We start from the raw sequence: 22,012 nt of genomic DNA on the forward strand, positions 1-22,012 counted from the left end.
TCTTCCTTGCTTTAAGTCTCAGTGAAAATCTCTCCCGCCTGACCCTGTTTCAGGGTCTGATCTCATTACTTCTCAGCTTTTAAGCAGTGTTCAGAAACGAAGATGTGAGTAATTGTACCCCATCCATGCCCCCGTGATGGTTGGCAGCCACAGTGCTGGGCTGTCAGGGAGTGAAGGGTTGTGTGCCGGGGAGGGGGTGAGCATGAGTGATTGGGGGGGTGATTGCAGCCTCATGGGACCATGCACGCCGTTTCCTTTCTAACCAGGTCTCGCCTGTGTCACTTGAGCCATCCTGCTAGCACACCCCACCTCCACAGAGAGATGTTCAGGCACCCTGAGGCCTGAGCTCAGCCAGCACAGCTGTGCTTGGGGATGCAGGCTGCTGCGCTGGGGATGCAGGTTGCTGCGCTGGAGTTGCAGGCTGCTGCGCTGGGGATGCAGGCTGCTGCGCTGGGGATGCAGGCTGCTGTGCTGGAGGTGCAGGCTACTGTGCTGGGGATGCAGGCTGCTGTGCTGAGGCCAGCAGAGGGTGGCTAAGAGCATGTGAGAGAGTCAGGGAGGGGTCGGAGGTCCTCCCAGACCCTTGTCAGTCCTGCCTGCCCTCCGTGTGCATAAACAGCTCATCCCCCTCTTTTACTAAAGTCATCATAGTTCTCGTCCTGGTCCCCACCCTGGCAGGATGCAGCTGTAGAGGTTAGGATAGAATTTTCTGCACTGCAGGTGGCGACCCAGTGCCTGGTAGGAAATCAGTTTAGTGGGTCGCAGCAGTCAGTGTGCGTTATATAAGAAGGTGAGTTGAGTAGAAAGTAGTAGAGCACATCACAAGGAGTAAAGGTGTTTTCTGTGAATTTTTTGTTCGCTACTTACATAGAGTATCAGATAAGTTGCTGCTGCGTGTGGTCAGCTGAGAAATTGTACCCCACCCCAGCATATCAGGTCCTGATCCCTGTGACCTGTGAATATTGCCTTATTTGGAAAAAGGGTCATTGCAGATGGGATTACACCAGGATGCTGAGATGGGGAGCTGGTCCCGGATGATCTGAGTGGGCCCTGAGTGTCATCACAGTTATTCTAAGAGAGAGGCAGAGTGGGGTGACCACAGAGCCAGAGACTGGAGTGATGCTGCCGCCACCAGGAAATGCAGGCAGCCGCAGGAGCGGGGCAAGGTAAGGGCAGCCTCCCCTAGAGCCTTCGGGGGAGCTCAACCTTGGGGCCACCTTGCTGTCCACAGTCAGGAAATACAGGCCGTCCCAGGAGCCGGGCAAGGCAAGGATAGCCTGCCCTAGAGCCTTCGGGGAGCTTGACCTCGGGGCTGCCTTGACAGCAGCCCAGTGATACGGATTTTGTATTCCAGTCCTGGTTGCACTGCCCTCTGCCCAGACTGTCTCTCCCCTCCCTGAGCCTGGCCAATTCCTCCTCCCTCTCACAGCTGGACTCTGACACCACCTCCTCCAGGAAGCCCCCCTGCTCCCTCCAGGCCAGGTCAGGTCACCCTGTGCTCCCCTGGGTGCCGTCAAGCACACCCTGGGCTCGGGCCAGGCTGCCTCCATTCAAGCTCCAGTAAGGTAGGGCCAAGCATGGCGCCATCTCACAGTGTCTCAGGGAAGCTTAGACAACCTGATACTCTAAAAAGCTGTGGAAAGGCCCGGATCAGTGCCCGGCGCTGGCGCCCGCTCTCCCTGCCATAGCCACTGCAGTTGTTGGGCTTGAGCCAGGAGGACACTGAGGGCCCAGGCAGGACTCAGAAGGCCGACCTCTCCACATGCCCCTCCCCCGAACATTACAGAAAATCCCCTTAACGTGATGGCCTCAAAGCAACGTGATGTTTCCCAGTATGGGCCATCCCGAAACTGGTGTCAGACGCGGCCGGGCCTCGGCCATCCTGCGTCTCCATCCCTGGCCCTCTGAGCCATCAGTACCTGCTGGCTGAGTTCCTTCTAGACTCGAGTGTTCCCCTTCCAGCCTGAGACCACCAGGGCCTCCCTTGGGGGCTGCCTTTGAATAAACTCGATGCTTAGGGGTGGACAGCAGGCTGGAGGCGAGGGGGATCTGAGGCTCCTTCTCCATGGGAACCCCACGCAGTGCTGAGTGCTGGGAGCCTGCAGGGCACCAGCCATGCTGACTAGCGGAAGCCTGGCTCCAGCAGCCTCCTTGGCCTGTGTCCTGGGCTGGTGCGGTTGGCTTCTCGGTGTCTCCGAGCATGGAAGAGGTCTCCTCTCAGGATTAGGCACAGAACTCTCCAGGCTGCCCCTGCACTCCCATCCATCCAATGACGGGGAGAGGGGTGGCTGGTGATCACTATGGCCTCTTCTATCCCTGACACTTCTCAAGGCCAGCCCTCCCAGGACCCCAGAGCCACAGAGAGAGAGAGGGAGCGTACCCGTCTCTGCTCCCAGCCCCACTGGCTGCTGCTGAAAGGCGTGTCCGCAGGAGACTCATATGTGCATATAGTTGGCTTGCGAACAGTCATGATGACAGCACAGTGTGGTGGGCTTTGGGGTGGGGTGTCAAGGTTTCAAGTTCTGTGCCCCGGATTTCTCCCTGAATCTTAGAAACACCATCTTTAAACACCTGTCTTACAGCGTGTCTTAGTCTAATTGCATGAATCAGTATGGTAGCTACTGGCCACGTGTGATTATTTAAAATGAATTAAAATCCAATAAAATCTAAAACTGTTTTGCATGGTGCTGGCCATGTTTCAGGTGTGCAGGGGCTGCACGAACTGGAGGCAGATGTGCTGGGTGTGCAGGTGCCACACATCCTACAACGGGGTGCTGGCCTCTGATTCGCCTGTGCAGGGGATTTGAGTGAGTGACAGAGGGAGGGGGGCATACGTATTTCTGCCTTTTATTGCTTTTCCCTTAAAGGTGGCATTGAGAGTGTTTCCTCTGATGTCAAATTATAAATGTCAAAACTCGGGGAAATGTTAAAAGGAACATTTCCTGCCCCTAGCGACTAGACACACCCACCGTGTGTGGTCCTCCAGGACCTCTGCCCCCAGCCTCAGGTCCCTGGATGGGCACAGCCTATGGGGGCACTGGCAGCCCAGTCAGGGGAAAGCCAGGGACAGCCAGGTAGGATGTGTGGTCTCGGTGCAGCGCAACGAAGCCCCACAGACTGGTGGCTTCTAAACAATAGACATTTATTTTTCCCAGTTTTGGAGGCTAGAAGTCCAAGATCAGGATGCCAGCATGGTCAGGCTCTGGGCCCGACTTCTGGGCTGCAGACAGCCGCCTTCTCCTCACACCCTCATATGGTAGGAAGAGCGAGGCAGCCTCTGGCCTCTCCTTACAAGGGCACTCATCCCATGATGAGGCCTCCACCTGCAAGACCTAATTCCTCCCAAAGACCCCGCCTCCAAATCCCATCACACTGGGGTTCAGGATATCAGCATGTGAGTCTGGAGGAGGGGACTCCACATTCAATCCATGGCAGTGGCTTGGGCTAGACAATGACTTCATCTCTTTCCTGCCTTAGAGAGCCAGGGCAAGGAGACCAGCTGTGCAAGGTCACTGAAGGTTTAGTGCATTCGTGTTTTAGAGCCTGGGAGAACATCAATAACCAGCAGGTCCCCTGGTTGAATTAAAATTAAATAAAATCTAAAACTGTGTTCTGCATGGTGCTGGCCATGTTTGGTATGCAGGGGCCACGCGAGCTGGAGGCAGCTGTGCTGGGTGTGCAGGTGCAACGCATCCTACAACGGGGTGCTGGACTCTGATTCGCTAGATAGAGACACGTCTTCTTGTGGTCACACCCACCTGGAAGCTCAGAATGTGACCTTGTTTGGGTGTTTCCGTATGTAATTACGGTAAAGATGGAGATGAGGTCATTGTGGATGAGGGCAGACCCTAAATGCAGTGACTGGTGTCCTCATAAGAGACAAAAAAGGACACGCAGAGACACACAGGGAAGACAGCCCATGACGGCGGGGGCAGAGACGGGGGCCCTGCAGCCACATGCCAAGGGGTGCCTGGAGCCACCCACAGTGGGAAGAGGAAGCCTGAGTCTCCCTACACCCCTGTGGAGAGCAGGGCCCTGCTGGCACCTTCATGTCAGACTTCTGGCCCCCACAACGGCGAGAGAATCGTTATCTGTTGTTTGAAGCCCCCATTTCAGGGAACCCTGGTGCAGGCTGTGACTCCCAGCACACGGGGCTGTGGGGGTTTTGAGCTCACTCGTGCTGCCCCTACACATGGAGGAAGGGTCAGCAGACACTCCCCACCCCCACCACACCTCCCCCACCCCTAGTGCCTTTTGAGAACCCCTTTCCTGAAGGGAGACAGGTGTGTGTCTGGCGTATAGTGTGGCGGGAGTCTATTTCAGTGTGCTGGGAAGGGCTTGGCTCTGCCTCTCCCTGGGCAGAGGGTGGCAGCTGCCACGTGACCCTGTGGGAGACCTGTGGGCCGCAGAGGCTCTTCCCCGGCCCACTGCTGCCCGAGCCTCTGTGGGTGCCAGGCCCAGCCACGCAGAGGGAGAGCCGCTGACCCGCTGGCCCTGCACAAGCAGCCACGCTCCATGGGAGTGCCAGGGGGAGACACAGGTAAAGCCCGGACTGCGCTTTTGCCGAGACTATCTGGCTAGGAGCTGCGAGCCCCATGAATCAGATTCAGGGGTCCGGCGGGAAAGGACGGGTCCAGTCAAGTTGTGCCACGTGTGAAGCTTGTGAGCGCCAGCGCCACGGGCGCCAGTGGGTACAGGCTTCGGGGACACTCTCTATGGGCAGCACTGTGGGGTAAGGAGGGTGACCCCCATTATACAGGTGAATCAGCTGAGGCTGGGGACGGGAAGGGTCTGGTCCAACCTCACACGGTGCTGGTATCAGAGCTGCGTCTGGACTCCAGCACCCGCTGACCACAGCGTCTGGGCCTCCCTCCCTCCCTTTTCTTTTTTCCTTTAAGCTGGTGGTTCTTACCCATGGGCAGCTGTGCTCCTGTGCTCCCAGGGGGATACATGGCAATGTCTGCAGGCATTTTTTTTTCTTTTTTTAGACAGGGTCTCACTCTGTGACCCAGGCTGGAGTGCAGTGGCATGAACATGGCTCACTGCAGCCTCAACCTCCTGGGCTCAAGTGATCCTCACATCTCAGCCTTCCAGGTAGCTGGGACTAAGGTGCACACCACCATGCCTGGCTAATTTTTAATTTTTTTAGTAGAGACAAGGTCTCACTTTGTTGCCCAGGTGGGTCTTGAACTCCTGGGTATAAGCAATTCTCCCATCTCAGCCTCCCAAATTGCTGGGATTACAGGTGTGAGCCACGTGCCTGGCCATCTGGAGACATTTTTGATGGTCACAGCTCAGGAGGGTGTGCCTCTGGCATCTGGCAGGAAGAGGTCAGGCCACTGCTGAGTGTCCCACGGTGCACAGGACACCCACAGTAGGGACTGGCTGGCCCGGTGTCCTGCTGGGGAAATAGCATGAATGCCGCAGTTCCCCGATATTAACATGAAAGACACAGGGCCCATCAGGCTCCTTAGATACGAATGACGAGCAAGTCCAATAGCTCCAATCCTGCATGTTGACCAGGCGGCCTGTAGGGTGAAGGTCATGGCAAAATGTGGGCGGCTAGGGAGAGAGGAGAAAAGGGGGGCAGGTGGAGTAAGATGAGGGGAGAGGGAAGGGAGGGGAGGGAGAACAGTAGGGAGGGAGCCTGGACCCCTGGAAGCAGAGCTGGGGGTACACAGGGGAGGGGGCCTCGGTGGGCCTGACACAGTGCCAGAGCCTCCAGCAGCTCCCCCCTCCCCCTGAAACATTCCCCACTCCATGTGGGGAGAGGCCTGGTGCCCAGCAGGGCCTCATCTCTGAGCAGCCAGACCAGAATCTTCCTTCCCTGGTGCCCTTCTTCTGGCCTGTGGGGTCTGCCCTGTGCAGGGGAACTGGGACTCTTGGCCATAGCTCCCCCGTCAGCGCCTCACACTCTGAAACTCTGGAATGGTACTGAAGGGAGCAGCCCTGGCTAGGGCAGTGGCAGTGGCTCTGGAATCCAACCCATGAAGCTTCAAGCCCTGACTCTGCCTGACCTCACTGTGGGGCCTGCAAGAGACACTTGCGTGCCCATGAGGCCCCAGAAAAAGGGGGTTGGCTGTGTGGCTCCTCCCTCCCAGGGTGTTGTGAACCGAAAGAGGAGACACGTGTGTTCCCAAAAGCACCAAGCTGCAGGTCCCCCAAGGCTGCCCATGCACATCCGAGTGTGAGTTCTCCCTCCTGCCCGGGAGGACGAGCGTGTGTGGCCAGGGTGCTGGAGCGTTCTGAGGAGAGCCATGGATTCCCAGAGGGGACAGCAGGTGACAATGTCCGTGTCCCAAATGGAATTTCCATGGCAGAGGCTGGGCAGGCCTCTCCAGCTCAGCTGAGTCTGCGATGCTTCTCAGGCCCACTGTGCTTCCACCACTTGTGGACAACTGTGCTGGACGGACCGTCACACTGACGGCAGAGCTGACCATGACCATCCCAGAAGCAGCCCCAGCGCCGAGGCCCCAGGCAAACCTGCGGCCATCAACACTGCAGATCACGATGCACATGCAAAGCAAGGGTGTCCACAATTAAAACTCGCAGTCAGGTAGATGTGATTCTATTTATGTAAAATTATTCATGTAAAATTATAGTAAAACCAAGAAAAACCTGTAAATCTCTTAGAAGAACCCTCAGAAGTGCATCTTCATGACAGTGGGTCAGGCGATGGTTTCTTAGAAAAGACGCCAAAGCACAAGCCATCATAACAAGACATAGACGACTGGATTTCATCAAAAATCTCTGTGATGCCAAAGACATGGTGAGGAAAGTGAAAACACAACTCACAAAATAGAAGAAAATCTTTGCAAATTAGCAAGCTGACATGGGACTTGTATCTCGAATATACGAATAACTCTCATCCTGTAATCCTATCAAGACAACCAAGTTAAAAAATGGGCAAAGCATTTGCATTAACATTTTTACAAAGAAGATTCCCAAAGGGAGAATCTGCACATGAACCACGCCCAGCATCATTCGCCCACAGGGAACAGCACATCGGAACCTAGTGAGACACAACTACAGATCCACTAGAATGGCTGGATCACAATCACAGGCACACCCAGAGTTGGCTGTGGGGATGCGTAGAAATCAGAACCTGGTGTGGAAAACAGTCTGACAGTTCCTTGACATGTGGCACACAGAGTGACCACAGGACCCAGCAACTCCACTCCTGGGTATCTACCCAAAAGACATGCAAACCTATGTCCACAAGAATATTCACACTCGAATGTTCATAGCAGCATTATTCATAATCACCAGAAAGTAGACACAGCCCCAAAGTTCATCAACTGACTAATGGATGAGCCACATGGTGTCTGTCCATACAACGAATATTTCTCAGCCATCAAAAGGAACGAGGTGCTGATGCCCGCCACACCACAGATTCTCCCTGAAAACATGACGCCGAGTGAAAGAAGTCAGTCGCAAAGGACCACGTGGTGTGGGATTCCGTTCACATGAAACGCCCGGAGCAGGCAAATCCACAGAGACAGACTGGTGGTTACCAGGGCCTGCAGAGGGAGAGTGGGAATGACAGTAAAGGATGCAGCATTTCTTTTTGGGGTGATGGAAATTCTCTAAAATGGATTATGGTGATCAGCACACAGCTCTGTGAAATACCAAAAGCCATTGAGTGTGCATTCCAAACAGGCAAATTGTACTGCTGTGTGAGTTATATCTCAATGAAGTTACGACTTTCACATGTGTACACCGAGCACGTCTGCAGAGCTGGGTAGGCTCTGTGGAGGCGCCGAGAATGTTTCTGAAAGCACATCGAGGCGCTGCCTTATGAGAAGACAGATGAATTATTCTAGGATGCGATATCATATCGTATGTCCCAGGTGTGAGAGTGTGTGGTTTTGTTTGTGGCCTACAGAAACACGTGGTAGAGCCGCCACTGAGCTGTTAAGAGGGGCCGTCTCAGAGTAAAAGGGAAGCAGGGGATTTTAAATTTTCCTTCAACTTTGATGTACTGTTTAGGTTTCTAACCATGAGTAGCATTCCTTAGGTCATCAAAACGAAGTTATTTTTGTCATTGAACCCAAAGGAACCGTGTCTCCGGAGGTTAGCAAGGATCCCGGGCAGGGCTCCCACCCCACGCCACCTCCTGCCCCTCCTCTTGGCCTGTCCGGGTGGAGCCGGGACCTTGTCACCCCAGTTGGGCTATGTGGCCGGGTGCTGGCGCACCCCTGCCTGCCCATATGTAGACCTGTAGGCTTTGGTGTGTGAGCCGGATCCTGTCGGTACAAGGGTGACGCCCCCAGGAGACCCGCTTTAAGTCAGGGACTGGCTGCCTCTGTTGTGCAGGTGGTTAGCGAATGCCACAGAGCCACTGCGGCCAGTTTCCCCTGCCCAGCCTGGCTTTCCCTGGGCTCCAGGCCAACCATCCCAACGGCCAGTTTTAATTAGACGTGCCGGAAATGCTTCCCTCACACCAGCCTCCCTTGAATCAGCAGATCAGGAGAACATGAGAAGGCTTAGGAATTTGAGGGGAGACGGGAGGGCAGACAGGCAGAAAACCAGTTCTCTGACATAGAGGCCCATAGAGGACAGGCAGGCAGAAAACCAGTTCCCTGACGTAGAGACCCAGGCTCCAGGCCCTACCCTGCCAGTTGAGAGCTGTGTGATCTGGCTAGGTTACTGAGCGTCTCTCAGCCAGGGTTCCCTTGCAAGCAGCCTGAGGGTGACAACGCCTCTCATACCAGCTGGAGAGGGGGCTGGTGCTGTTGTGCCCACACCATACCTGCACAGGGGAGGGTCAGGCAGGGATTAGAGACCCCAAGTAAGGGATGCCAGCTGTCAGGGGAAGAATGCTCTGAGGACTGCAGTTAGGATTAAGGAGTTCAGACCTGGGCAAAGAGGTCTTCCTCCTGCAGTGCTGGGACACGGTGCTGGGCTTTCAGGGCATTAACCACGTACAGAGGACTGCTCCACACCAGGAGAGCAGCAGCAGGTAGGAAGGAGGCTTGCAGAGTGGGAACGCCAGGGGAGGCAGGCACGGCTTCCGGGAAGACGTCCCCCACTGGTCAGGTCCCAGACGGATTTGCCACCCCTAGGGCTGGTTCGTCCCTCACCTTTCTCCCTCTCCCATCCCCTCATCCACGTGGTGGGGCATGGTGGAAAGGACCAGGGTCAGAGAGGCCTGGGTCCCAGTGGCCTGGGGAGGTGCGTTCCTGCTTGGAACCTCTGTTTGCCCATCGGTAAATGGTGAAGAGAGGACAGGTCCCAGCTGTGCAGGAGGAAAAGAACAATTAGACTAAAGTGGCAGGTACCATGGAGGGTCTGACAGTGGATGGTGTTAAGAAGTGAATGTTCATGTCCCCCCAGCATTCACACTCTGAAGCCCAAACCCCCAGGGTGATGGTGTTTGGAAGAGGGGCCTTGGGGAGGTGATGGGGTTTAGATGAGGTCGTGAGGGTGGGGTCCTCGTGATGGGACTCCTGCCCAGAGTGCTCTCTCTGCCTCATGAGGACACCGTAAGAAGGCGGCCATCTGCAAGCCAGTAAGGGAGCCCTCACCAGGGACTGACCATGCTGGTGCCCTGATATCAGACTCTTAGGCTCCAGAACTGTGGGAGGTAAGTGTCAGTTTTTTTTTTTTTTTTTTTTTGAGACGGAGTCTTGGTCTGTCGCCCAGGCTGGAGTACAGTGGCGCTATCTCGGCTCACTGCAAGCTCCGCCTCCTGGGTTCATGCCATTCTCCTGCCTCAGCCTCCCGAGTAACTGGGACTACAGGCGCCCGCCACATTGCCCGGCTAGTTTTTTTGTATTTTTTTAGTAGAGACGGGGTTTCACCGTGTTAGCCAGGATGGTCTCAATCTCCTGACCTCATGATCCGCCCGTCTTGGCCTCCCAAAGTGCTGGGATTACAGGCTTGAGCCACCGCGCCCGGCCAAGTGTCAGTCTTTTAAGCCACCCCATCTGGTATTGTTCTGGCAGCCCACACAGACCAGGACTGAGGGTGTCCCCTGGGAAATGGAGGATGGGAGCAGGGGACAAAGTGGGGGAACCTTTTCAACCCTCTGTGGCCATTTGGATATGATGGAGATGCACAGGTGACAGCTAGACTCCCCATCCAGGCTGGTGTGGTGTCTCCAGGTCAAGGCTGTGGCCCCATCTTCGAAAGCCTGGGCAGGAGTGGGTTGCAGCTGAGGTGTGGCCAGTATGTGCTTGGGGGCCTATTGGCAGGACCCCAGCCCCCCGGGTCCCTGCACTGGGGACATGTACCACAGAAGCTGGCTGGAGGGAGTGGGGTCCCTGGTGGGACTAGCTCAGCCCCTCAGCTCCTCCCAGAGAGGGAGTTAAGAGCTGGCTTGAGGTCTGGGCAGGTCTTGGTCCAATGCCCAACTGTCGCGGTTTTGCCATTTGCAGCTCCGTGACCTAGGTCGTGGGTGGAGGTGCTGAGTGCAGTCCCTGGTGTTTGCCTGGACACAGGAACTGAAAGATGGCGTGACATGGGTTATTCATCATCACCCCACCCCCCCAACCACTGGACAGCGCCCTGCGGTCACTCAGCGCATTTCCTGTTTCCTATTAGATTTGAGACATATTCACTGGGCATCTGCTGTACACTGAAGGCCTAGAAGAGGTCACCTGTTGGACCAGCGTGGCCACTCTGGCTCCAGGCAATGTGACCCTGGGGGACGAGCCCTGGGCTGGGAGCCTGCAGACCCGAGCCTTGGTGTTGGCCTGGCCACAGACTTGCTGCGTGACGTGGGCTGGGCCACATTGTCTGCCTCTGTGTCGGGGGTGCGGCAGGGAGTCAGTGTACATGCTCTGAGCCCTGACCTTCTGGGATGCCTCCCATGAGCTCCTCAGATGCCCCCTGCTCCGGAAGGGCTGCACTCTTCTGGTGATGGAATAACATCCTCCAGGACAGTGGGTGCTGGGGGCACCTGGGCCAGCGGCTGGAGGCCTGAAGAGTCCTGGAAGCAGCAGGAGCTGGGCTGGCATCTGCCCGGAGCCCACAGCCAGCCTGAGCAGGGGCGGTGGCCCAGTACCGTCTCTCCCAGCTCTGCCCCTGGACGGAAGCCCCTACCCCAACTCACACAAACTTCTGCCAGCTCCGTGTAGTCACCGTCACGTCACTGTTCTCCAAAAGCCCGGCCTCGGGTAGGATCAGTGTCCCACTTTGCACATGGAAAATGGGCTCAGGGAAGTGACCAGGGAGCTGGCCAGTCCCTGGTTGGGCTCTGAGGCCAGCTCTGGCTCTTCCCGCCTGCAGGGATGGTGTGTGGACAGGCCCCCACTTACCATGGTTGGACTTACCATTTTTTGATTTTATAATGTTGCAAAAACAATACGCATTCAGTGGAAACCATACTTTGAATTTTGAATTTTGATCTTTTTCTGGGCCAGCGATCTGTGGTACGGTACTGAGACAGTCAATACTGTACTATAAAACAGGCTTTTCGTTAGAGGCATGTGCCCAGCTGTAGGCTGGTGGAGGTGTTCTGAACATGTTTCCGGTAGGCTGGGCTGAGCTGTGATGTTCGTTAGGTTAGGTGTGGTCAGTGAAGTCTCAACTTAGTGATGTCACGAGCTTGCCCCGGGTTCATCAGGACAGACCTGCAATGTAAGCTGAGACGCACTCCTGCTGGTTTCCCACGCTCCCACGACAGAGCACACAGATGGCGCCTGGACGGGCAGACGTTCATCCTCCCACAGTTCTGGAGGCCAGAAGTCCCAGATCAACGTGCGGGCAGGGTCGGCTTCTTCTGAGCCTGCAAGAAAGGACCTGTCCCAGGGCCCCACTCCTGGCGTCTAAGTCTCCATCTTCTCCCGCTTCTTCGTGTCGTGTTCCCTCTGGTTTCCCACGCTGCCACGACAGAACACACAGGTGGGGGATTGTCTGGGGTTGTCTCTGTGTCAACATTTCCCCTTTTTCTGTACCAATTAGATTGGATGAGGACCCACCCTCCAGATCACCTCGCTTTACCGTAACGATGCCTTTGAAGGCCCTGTTTCCAAACACAGTCATGTGCCAAGGTCCTGGGGTTAGGACTTAAACGTGGGCATCTGGGGGTTCTAGTTTGGCCCACGCAGATGGCTTGAGCTGCCCCCTGGCACCGCTCTTGCTTCCTGCCACATCCTCTTCTGGAAGGAAGGGGCAGCGTGGCCACTCGACTGTTTTTCTCTTCCTGCCTCCCAGAGGACAGGCTCCTCTCAGGCTCTAGGGCCGCCAGGCACCCCGCCGCCCTCCGTCTGTGTCTGTCGCTCTGTGAACAGAGCCCATTTGTGGCCAAGAGTGACTTTGTCCTCACGGGCCCCTGCCTCCAGATAGGAAAACCACAGGGTTTTCATGCCAGAAGGAGCTGTGGGACACCCCCACCTGCAGGCCTTGAGGGCGCACCCCAAATCTGAGCGGAGTGGAGTGGCGAAGGGTCGGCTCTTCCCGCTGGGCTGGAAACCCCTTCCCTGACCCCTTAGCCTCGCTCGGGGCTAGTGGAGTTTCAGTTTCCAGAAAGCCCCAACCTCACAAAGCGTCCAAGCAACAAAGCCCCCTGGAGCCAGGGCCTAAGAGGAAATTGTGTGTTTGATTGTTTGTTTTTAAGAGACAGTGTCACTGTTATTTGCAGCACTGTGCAAAGTATCAAGCAAATGGAATCATTTTCTTTGGTGATTTTAAGATTTTTTTTTTAGTAACTAGGAAGCCCGGGCTGGGCACGATGGTTCATGCCTATAATCCCAGCACGTTGGGAGACCCAGGCAGGCGGATCCTGAGGTCAGGCATTCACGACCAGCCTGACCAACATGGTGAAAACCCGTCTCTACTAAAAATACAAAAATTATCCCAGTGTGGTGGCGGACGCCTACAATCCCAGCTACTTAGGAGGCTGAGGGAGGAGAATTGCTTGAACCCGTGAAGTGGAGGTTGCAGTGAGCCGAGATCATGCCACTGCACTCCAGCCTGGGCAACAGAGCGAGACTCCCTCTCGAAAAAAAAAAAAAAAGAAGTAGGAAGCCCGAGACCTGTGCCACAAGACTACATGTCCTCTCCAGCCTTCTTTGGGCTTCTAGATTCTTCCATACCCAGCACCCCCAACTCACCTCACCTCCGAAGTGAGACTGGGGCACTCTTCAGCCCCACAGCCCACACTGAGACATGTTTAAGACCAGTGATTGTGCCAGGACAAGAGTGTCCCCGGGACAGCCTGAGGCTCGCTGGGTCACTTGTTCCCATGGCTCAGCACGGGTCTCTAGGGGAGCCTTGGCATCGCCGGGCCGTAAACAAAGCCGGAGCCTCATTCTGTTTCAAAGAGGTGCCCTTACTTGCTCAAGGTCACACCATCAGTGGGCCCAGGTAGACAGTGGACAGATCCCCTCACCTGGTGAGTTTTTGCATCTGTAAAATAAGGACACTTTGCTTACATTTAGGGTGCAAAGAAAGGTGCTCAGGGCCTGGAGGCTCCAGTGCAGAGCTCAGCACAAGAGTCAATCATTGTCTGTGAATGCGCTGTCAGTACAGAGGGAGCATTTGACGTGGACCTGGAAGGACAAGTAGGGTCTTCCCGGGTGAGATGGGCACACAGTGCTCCCGGGGCAGGAATGGTGGGAGCCCAGGCTGGTGCCGGGACTGTCAAGGACAACTTTGGGAAAGAGTGTGGGATCAGAGGGCAATGAGGAAGTCAGGGAACCAGGTGGGTACCAGGCTTGGAGTGCTGGTTTGGGGTCTGGGCTGTGTTCTGTGGGGAGCCATGGAAGGTTCTTGAGCAGGGGAGGGGCCTAAGCAGAGGGGTGCTGCTTGTGCTTGAGGCCACCCTCCCAGATCTTGCCACCTTGCCAACATGGAGAGCTTGTCTTGGGGACTCCATCACCCTGACTGTCCCCTCGCAGTGAGGCCGACTCAGATTAGAAACTGGGCTGGAGGGAAAAGGGACCAACCCCACGTTTTCCAGCAAGACAGGCCTCCCTACAACCCTGTGGGGCTGGAGGACGAGTCTCATGGGGACCAGCTCCTGCCTGAGCTCTCAGGGGCCTCTAGACATGAGTGTGGAGTGCTCTTCTGTAACTGTCCTCTGGTGTCTCTCCAGGTGGCGGTCAGTGTGCAAGGATCCCTGAGCCCTGGCGTGTGTTGAGCTCATGCTATGTGCCAGGCTCAGTGCCCAGCCTCAGCCTCTGATTCTCACCACATCACCAAGAGCTCAGTACAGCCGTGGTCTTCCTGTGCAGATGGCAGGGAGAGGCTCCAGAGGTGATAACTTTCCCAAGAGCATGTGGCCTGGAGCTAGCAGGGCTGGCCCGGACCATAACACAGGTCTCTGAAAATCACCAGGACTCCTCTTCCTGTGGTTGTGTTTGGCTGTGATGTCCTGCATGAAGCCCAGAGAATCTGGGGCTTGATTCCCTTGAACTGTCCTGAGGTTTACAGTTGATCTCTGGGGTGGGGTCAGCCCATCATTTCTTCCCGTGGTGAGCAGCTGGTCCAACAGGATGCTGCATGGGGGCATAGGAGAGAGGCCCAATGGGAATTGGCCAGGACACCATGCTTGCATCTAGAGTAAGGGGAGTTGGCTTCTGGATCCATGCCCAGGAGATAATAAAGTCATCCCAGTATGGTTAGGACTTCTCAGTCGAGCCTAGGAGAATGGTGATCACAGGGCATGGGAGAAGCAGTCTTTGGGGCCAGAGGAACACCGAGAGGTGGGTGGAGCCCAGGCAAGGCTGAAAGGAAGGAAGGTTGCAGTGGGGCACTGCAGTGGGTGGAGTCTGCTGGGGGTGGAGCCTGTGGTGGGTGGAGTCTTAGTGAGTAGAGCCTGTGGTAGGTAGAATCTGCAGTGGGTGGAGTCTTAGTGAGTGGAGTCTGTGCTAGGTGGAGTCTGCAGTGGGTGGAGTCTGCAGGGGGGGAGCCTATGGTGGGTGGAGTCTTAGTGAGTAGAGCCTGTGGTAGGTAGAATCTGCAGTGGGTGGAGTCTGTGGTGAGTGGAGCCTGAAGCAGGAGAGTCTGCTGTGGGTGGAGTCTGTGGTGGGTGGAGTCTGTGAGTGTGACTTGCAGTGGGCAGGGGCAGTGGGCTGTCAATCAGTCATTGGCAGCTGTCTTTGACTGGAGATGGGTAGCTGGAGAACGGCAGACTTGGGCTTGAATCCTGGCTCTGCCACTCCTCCCTGTGTGGCTTTGGGCTGATCACTAAATTCTCTAAGCTTCCAACTGCCAAATGGGCAAAAGAATATCTACCTCCAAGAGTGGCTGTGAAGATTCCAGGTGAGGTCACGCCAGGCTTTGAAGGGCATTTCCCTTCTTGGATCAAAACAGCAAGTGCCTCCTCCACTTGGAGAAAGTGACTTTACTGTCTCTAGAGAGATCTGGAGCCAGCCTGTGCAGAGATGGTGAGGAGACCAGGCGTCGCCACTGAGTCCCCTCTCCTGCCGTCTATACCAGGGAGTTTTTGTGGGAGCAGAGATAAAATGCATGAGGCTGATTTGTAAACTGTAAACTGCTATCCTCATCAAATCTAACTTTTTGCTTGGTGGGCAAGTTCCAGAAATTAGATCAGGAACAATTTGGAACCTAGTATTTTTTTGGAACTGTTCCTCCAGAGCAGGGAAGCTGCTGTGATCGATGTTATGTGCCGCCAAACCTTCCAGAGAGTGAAAACCCCTTTCTCAATGAACTCACATCCTCATGCTATATCCAATCGTTGTATCGCTTAAGAAATATTCAGTAACAAAAGCAACTGGGGATTTTGTAACACTTTCTGGCAGCCTTCACTTTTTAAAAGTCCCTTGAGCATCTACCTACAACTGAAAACCGTAGTCCCCGGATGCAGAACATAGGTCGAGCCGTTTGTCTGCAGACAATCATGGTGTGCAAATGCATTTACAGACCCCTTGCAAAATCTCCAGGGTCCTCAAGTAACCCGTTCCTGGTCATCTTGTGTAAGCCCATGTGTGATAGCAGAAGTGGGATCGGAGAGGGAGGAGGAGGTGGCCAGCCTTGGGTTTGGAGGGGGAGCTTCTAAGCAGGATGGGATGGGGTTCCTGCCCTTGGGGCGCATGCACAGAGGGAGCTGTGTAGAAATGATGTGAGCAAAAGCTTTGCAAAGAGGTCTTCTGATGTCTGGGGCCGTCACTGTGGTGGCATTCTGGTTTTCCATGGCTGCCTAACAAACCACCCCAAGCCTCAGTGGCATACGACAAACATCCTGTTACATTCGTGGGTTGGGAGGGGCTGCCATTCAGAAAGGGCGCAGTGGGCATGCCTTGTGTCCTCTCCACAATGTCTGTGGTTTCACTGGGCAGACCCAAAGGCTAAGAGCGACTCAAGAGCTGGGAGCCAGAATCCTCCGCAGGTGTCTTTGCTGGCACGTCCTGCAGTCAATGCTGGCCATCCACGGGGACTTCCGTGGTCTTTCTGCCAGAACAGCGGCATGTGGGCGCTATGTGTGGCCACAGTGTGGAGTGGTTTGGGCTTCCTCCCAGCATGGCCACCGGGTTTCCACGATGAGCATCCTAAGAAAGCAAGGCAGAAGCCGGGGGTATTTGATGACCCAGCTTGGAAGTTCTGTCATGTCCTTTTGGTCAAAGCAGTTGCAGAGGTCCACCCAGGTTCAAGGTGAGGGGCTTTAGACCCCATCAGGTAATAGGAGAAGGGTCGATGCGGTGTTGTAGGAGGGCATGTGACAACGGTTGTTGTGATCGTCACCTTTGAAGATGCAGCGTGCCACAGGGCTCTGCTCAGGCAGCCCGTGGGGAGGCTCAGAGGGATAAGCTCAGAGGCTTCCAGAAGGACACCGTGGGAGGTGCTGAGATGGCTGGATGCTACTGTCGCATGCTGAGGGGAAGGTGGTTGCAGGTCAGTGTGAGGTGCCTGTGTTCATCCTGTTCCCCAAGCACATCCTAGGGTTCAGGCAGTGGCAGGGGGTTGGGCCTCCAGGTGAGCCCAGCAGGCATGGAGCCCACCAGCCCTACAGAGGAGACAGATGTCAAAGGACACATTCTGTGCAGCAGGCGAGCATGACAGGAGGGGTGGCTCATGGACTCAAGTGATCCCCGCCATGAGCTGGTTCACTGGACAGAAAGAGGAGTTTGACTGCCGATGTCCAGGCCAGCCCTGGGAAGGGCACTGAGGGCCAGGGTGAATGACACCCCAGGAGGTCGTGGTTTGGGGTGACAGTGATGCCGGGAGGGGCATGTGGAGGTCAGGAGCCTGTGGCATTTTCCCGTAATCAGTTTCATCTGCAAATACCTGTGTGCAAGCCCTGCGTCCATCCTCAGGACCCCAAGGCAGAGCCGAGCTGGTTGCGGTCCTCAGGGACCTGTGGTCTGGCCATGGGCAGGTCAAGGACTCAAGGGAGAAGCCAGACTGCACTCCTGGGGAACTGGAAGAGGGCCAGGTCGCCTCCTTGTAGGCGTTCCAGGGTGCCCCGCAGGTGTCTCACGTCATCATTGAAATAGAGCTGGGCCAGCCCCGGGAGGAGTGTGCCAGGGCCTGGGGTCCCACGGCGCTGGCACCATGAGCTTCTTGTGTGCCCTTGTGCCCAGAACTGTCCCGTGACTGCTTGGGGACAGGGGCGGTGCCTGCCCAACACTCGGCCCCATGCTGGCCTAGCTCTTGGCAGGGAGAGAGTACCCAGTGCTTCTTTGCTTAACGGGGGATTGAACGGAGGGTCGCCCTGTCTGGCCACATGGGGTCAGAGACCTGCGGAGCCCCCTTGCTAAGCCCAGGCTATGATGGCCGTGGTGAGAATGGGGCCGGCTCCAGAGAGCAGTGTCCTTGGTTCATGGTTATAATTAGCAGGCAGCCCTTAAGTAGGTTAGGAAGGAAGTGCCCGCCTGTGATCTGGCATGATTTTCTAACAAGTAACACTTGGGCAGGGCAGTCGGGAGGCCTGGACCTGCTCTTAAACCGAGCCACGACCTATAAAGTGAGAACCTGAGGGAGGGGATACACTCTAAGGCACGGGCGGGGGTTTTTAAGTCCCGGAAAAGACAGCATGGCAGGATCCATGAAGATGCAAAGTGCGTGTGCCTGCACCCTTTAATTCCATATTCATAAAATTAGCCCAAAGAAAACCCTGTGCCCCAGGGCAGAGCTGGCACAGGGTGCGTGTGGCCCCGTGGTGTGTGAGAGCCTTGCCTGTCTCCTGGCAAGGACTGGCTGAGCACACGTCAGCACAGGGCCAGCATCAGCTCTGGTCTCCTCAGCACCTGGCCCTAGGGAGACAAACCCCTCAGGCATGGCCCTGGCCCATGAGGGCTTCCAGGCCAGGGGAGGCAGACAGGTCAGTGGACAGCAGCCACCCATGTGTCAGGGCTGTGCTGCAATGAAGGTGAGCCGAGCACTGTGATGTGTGCCTGCTTCTGTCCCAGAAGGTGCCTGCCCATCCTCTGATCTTCTAGCTCATGTCACTTCCTCCCAGAAGCCCTCCCTGATTGTACACAGGCTCATCTCCCCGCTGTGCCTGCCCACAGCCCTGTGCACCTCTCTGTATTTCTCTGCTCATTGCCACAGTCAGAAGGAAAGGTGTGAAAGGTAAGCTGACACTGTGTGTCCTGTGACCCGCTCTGGGTGAGCTGGGACCTCTGGAGTTCATGTGTGTGTATGTAGGCTTAGAAAACTGCATATTATTAGAACGTCCTTGGGACATTTGGAAACCCCAAGCCAGCCATTTGGGTGATAGAAGCAGCAGACGGGGAGCTTTCTGAAATCATCTTGGCAGATGGAGCGGGGCTCTGATGAGAACCCCTGCCATGGGAAGACCCCAAGATTTCCCCTGTGTGAGTACACAGGGGGTCCCCTGGCCATTCTCAAGGTGGATTTACCTCCAGAACAAACGAGAAGACCAAGAGAACAAAGCGAGCATGGCTGCTGCTCTTTGGCTAAGCCGGGAATACACGCCCAGAGGTCCAAAGTTCACTGGGCCCTCAGAGAAGGGTGGAACTAAATATAGATCCGTGGGCACAGAGCGGAAATAAACAGTCAGGCAAATCCCTAGCCAGGCGCGGTGGCTCACACCTGTAATCCCAGCACTTTGGGAGGCTGACATGGGAGGATCACTTGAGCCCAGGAGTTTGAGACCAGCCTGAGCAACATAGCGAGATCCCAAATACAAAAATTAGCTGGGCATGGTGGCACACACCTGTGGTCCCAGCTACTCGGGAGGCTGAGGTGGGAGGATGGCTTGAGCCTGGGAGGTTGAGGCTGCAGTGAGTTGAGACTGTGCCACTGCACTCCAGCCTGGGTGACAGGGCGAGACCCTGCCTCAAGAGAAGAAAAAAACATTCCCAGAGATGACAGAATGATGAGGACTCTGCTGTCTGGGTCGTGAGAGCTGGTTCGCTGCACAGAAAGAGGAGTTTGCCCCCTGCCTGCGCCCCCTTGGCCTGGCATGTCCCTCTTCCTGTGCCTGTCATGCTGGTGTGGTGCTGAATGGCACACCTGTCTCCCCAGTACCTGACAGCGGGTCTACTCCTGTGTCTGTGTCTGTTGAACAAGTGAACATGTGGTTTGAAGCCCAGCAGGTGATGAAAGGGGTGGGAGGAGGAGCCTTGGACACACCTGCGCTGCGCCCCAGTCTCTCAGCTGTGTGACCATCTCCTAGCCTCGGCATCCTCATCTGTGAGATGCAGATGACCGACATTCCTGTGGGGCGTGGTGTGGAACAAACAAGAGAAGGTGGAGGGCTTGGACCGTGGCTGTTGTGTTCCCTGCGGTGTCCCTGGAGCCTGCACTGTATTTACCGTCTTGCCTTTTCCTGAAAATGCTTGTGGACTCCCGCTCTGGACTGGGAAACCTAGAGTGGACCTGAGAGTGATTGTTCTTCCCCTTTCCGATAGCCACCTCCGATCTGACCCCTCCACCCTGCGGCCTGAAACTGAACTCAGCTAACAGCTGCTGTTCTCAGCCACCTGTCAGGCCTTGCACATGGAGCTTTCTCTACTTCAATGGACATTTAAAAAATCCTCCTAAGATCAAGCCCCAATTTACAGATGTGAAAACTGAGGCTTTGCAGAGTTAAATCCGTTCACCAAGATCACACCGCTGCCCCTGGATGGTGGACCCAAACCAGACCCTGCTGGCTCCCATTCTGGCTGGCTGGTGGCAGACCAGGAGTCCAGCCTGGAGGGGGAGGCAGGGGGATTTCCTGAGAGAGTCACGTCCCTTCGCTGTGAAGGGTATGTGTTAACGACACCAGCAATCATTCTTGTTATTCCCACTGGGGCTCCCCAAGGCTGGGGTTTCATTATCACGAGGGATTAAATACTCTCAGCCCCTGTGTGATGGATTCTTAGCATTTGTGTTTATGTTTTATGTTATTATCACAGTTAGAGACTTGTTAAACCGAATTATTGGAGCCAATCTCGAAATTGCAGTGAATGAACCTGCTGCAATTGTGGTTCCTTTTTATTTTATTTTATTTTATTTTATTTTTTGAGACAGGGTCTCACTCTGTCACCCAGGCTGGAGTGCTGTGACATGATCTCAGCTTGCTGCGACCTCTGCCTCGCGGGTTTCAAGTGATTCTCCTGCCTCAGCCTCCCAAGTAGCTGGGATTGCAGGTGTGCACCACCACACCTGGCTATTTTTTTTTATTTTTAGTAGAGACAGGGTTTTGCCATGTTGGCCACGCTGGTCTCAAACTCCTGACCTCAGTGATCCACCCACCTAGGCCTCCCAAAGTGCTGGGATTACAGGCATGAGCCACAGTGCCTGGCCTAGAATTTTAAAATTTTTTTGATAATTTTATTTCTCAGAGCAGCTCTTGGTTTCTAGAAGACACAGAGAGTTCCCATGTGCTCCCATCCCATCTTCCCTATGATTAACATCTTGCACTGGTGAGGTACATTTGTTATAACTGTACCAGTGTTGACGTATTGTTTAGTGAAGTCCATACTTTACATTGGGGGCCGCTCTCAGTGTTGTAGTTTCTATGGGTTTGGAAAAATGTACAGTGTCGTGGATCCACCATTACAGCATTGCCCAGAGCAGCGTCACTGCCCTAAAAATCCCTGGTGCTCCGCTGATCCCAGCCCTGGCAACCATCAATCCTCTTACTGTCTCCTTAGTTTCGCCTTCTCCAGCATGTCACATAATTGGAATCCTGCAGGGCGTCGGCTTTCCAGGCTGGCATCTTGCAGCTAGCAGTATGCATGGAGGGTCTCTCCATGCCTTCTCACGGGGTGATGGCACGCTTCTGCATTGAGGATCTCTCCATGCCTTCTCACGGGGTGATGGCATGCTTCTTTTTGTTGGTGAACAATAGTTCATCGTCTGGATACACCCCAGTTCGTTTATCTGTTCACCTGCTGAAGGACAACTTGAAACTTCTCTTTTTATTTATTTTTTTTATTTTTTTGAGACGGAGTCTCGCTCTGTCACCCAGACTGGAGTGCAGTGGCCGGATCTCAGCTCACTGCAAGCTCCGCCTCCCAGGTTCACGCCATTCTCCTGCCTCAGCCTCCCGAGTAGCTGGGACTACAGGTGCCCGCCACCTCGCCCGCCTAGTTTTTTGTATTTTTTAGTAGAGACGAGGTTTCACCGTGTTAGCCAGGATGGTCTCGATCTCCTGACCTCGTGATCCGCCCGTCTTGGCCTCTCAAAGTGCTGGGATTACAGGCTTGAGCCACCGCACCCGGCCGAAACTTCTCTTTTTAATGTAAAACACGTGGCTGACTTTGGGCCAGGTTCTGGGGAACTGAGAATGCCACCTGGCCCCTGCTTTTGCAGGGTTTTGCTGTCGCCCCCCTAGCCTCCTTGCATGCCTGTCCTCACAGTTTGGCAGCTGCAGCCGGGTGAGGAATGAACGCCGTACACCCACTTACCTACCTGTGGTCCCAGGGCCTGGCAGGAAGGGCCAGCTGGAGGGAAGCCTGTAGCAGCTGCACCTGCGTAGAGGCAGCGGCGTCCTCACCGCGCAGTGTCTGCCTCCCATCGCGAGAGGGCAGAGCCTCCGCCATGTCGCCGCAGCCCCAGGACGCCTCGGAGGTGGTCCCAGCAGGCAAGATTGGGGCCTCCAAGCAAATCCATGCTCTTAGCAGCTTCCCCCAACACCCCCCACCGCCCC

At 55.3% G+C, this 22,012-nt stretch overlaps 1 protein-coding gene across 32 annotated transcripts in view; it reads left to right on the forward strand.

Annotated features, from left to right (window-relative positions):
• Positions 1-22,012, forward strand: part of ABLIM2 (actin binding LIM protein family member 2) — a 198,499-nt gene that overhangs the window by 27,186 nt on the left and 149,301 nt on the right. For 18 of the 32 annotated variants that reach the window (XM_017861055.1, XM_017861060.1, XM_017861057.1 and 15 more), the window contains exon 1: positions 4,405-4,540. The exons of 8 other annotated variants lie outside the window; for them this stretch is intronic. In XM_017861055.1, coding sequence (XP_017716544.1) covers positions 4,516-4,540 — 25 coding nt within the window. In that variant the 5' untranslated portion in view covers positions 4,405-4,515. Of the gene's footprint in view, positions 1-4,399; positions 4,541-10,545; positions 11,848-22,012 lie in introns of those variants that run through there. 6 more of the 32 variants (XM_017861048.1, XM_017861049.1, XM_017861052.1 and 3 more) reach the window with 3 other exon arrangements.

The sequence above is a fragment of the Rhinopithecus bieti genome, unplaced genomic scaffold, assembly GCF_001698545.2.
Source record: "Rhinopithecus bieti isolate Rb0 unplaced genomic scaffold, ASM169854v2 scaffold_60008, whole genome shotgun sequence".
Lineage (NCBI taxonomy): Eukaryota > Metazoa > Chordata > Mammalia > Primates > Cercopithecidae > Rhinopithecus > Rhinopithecus bieti.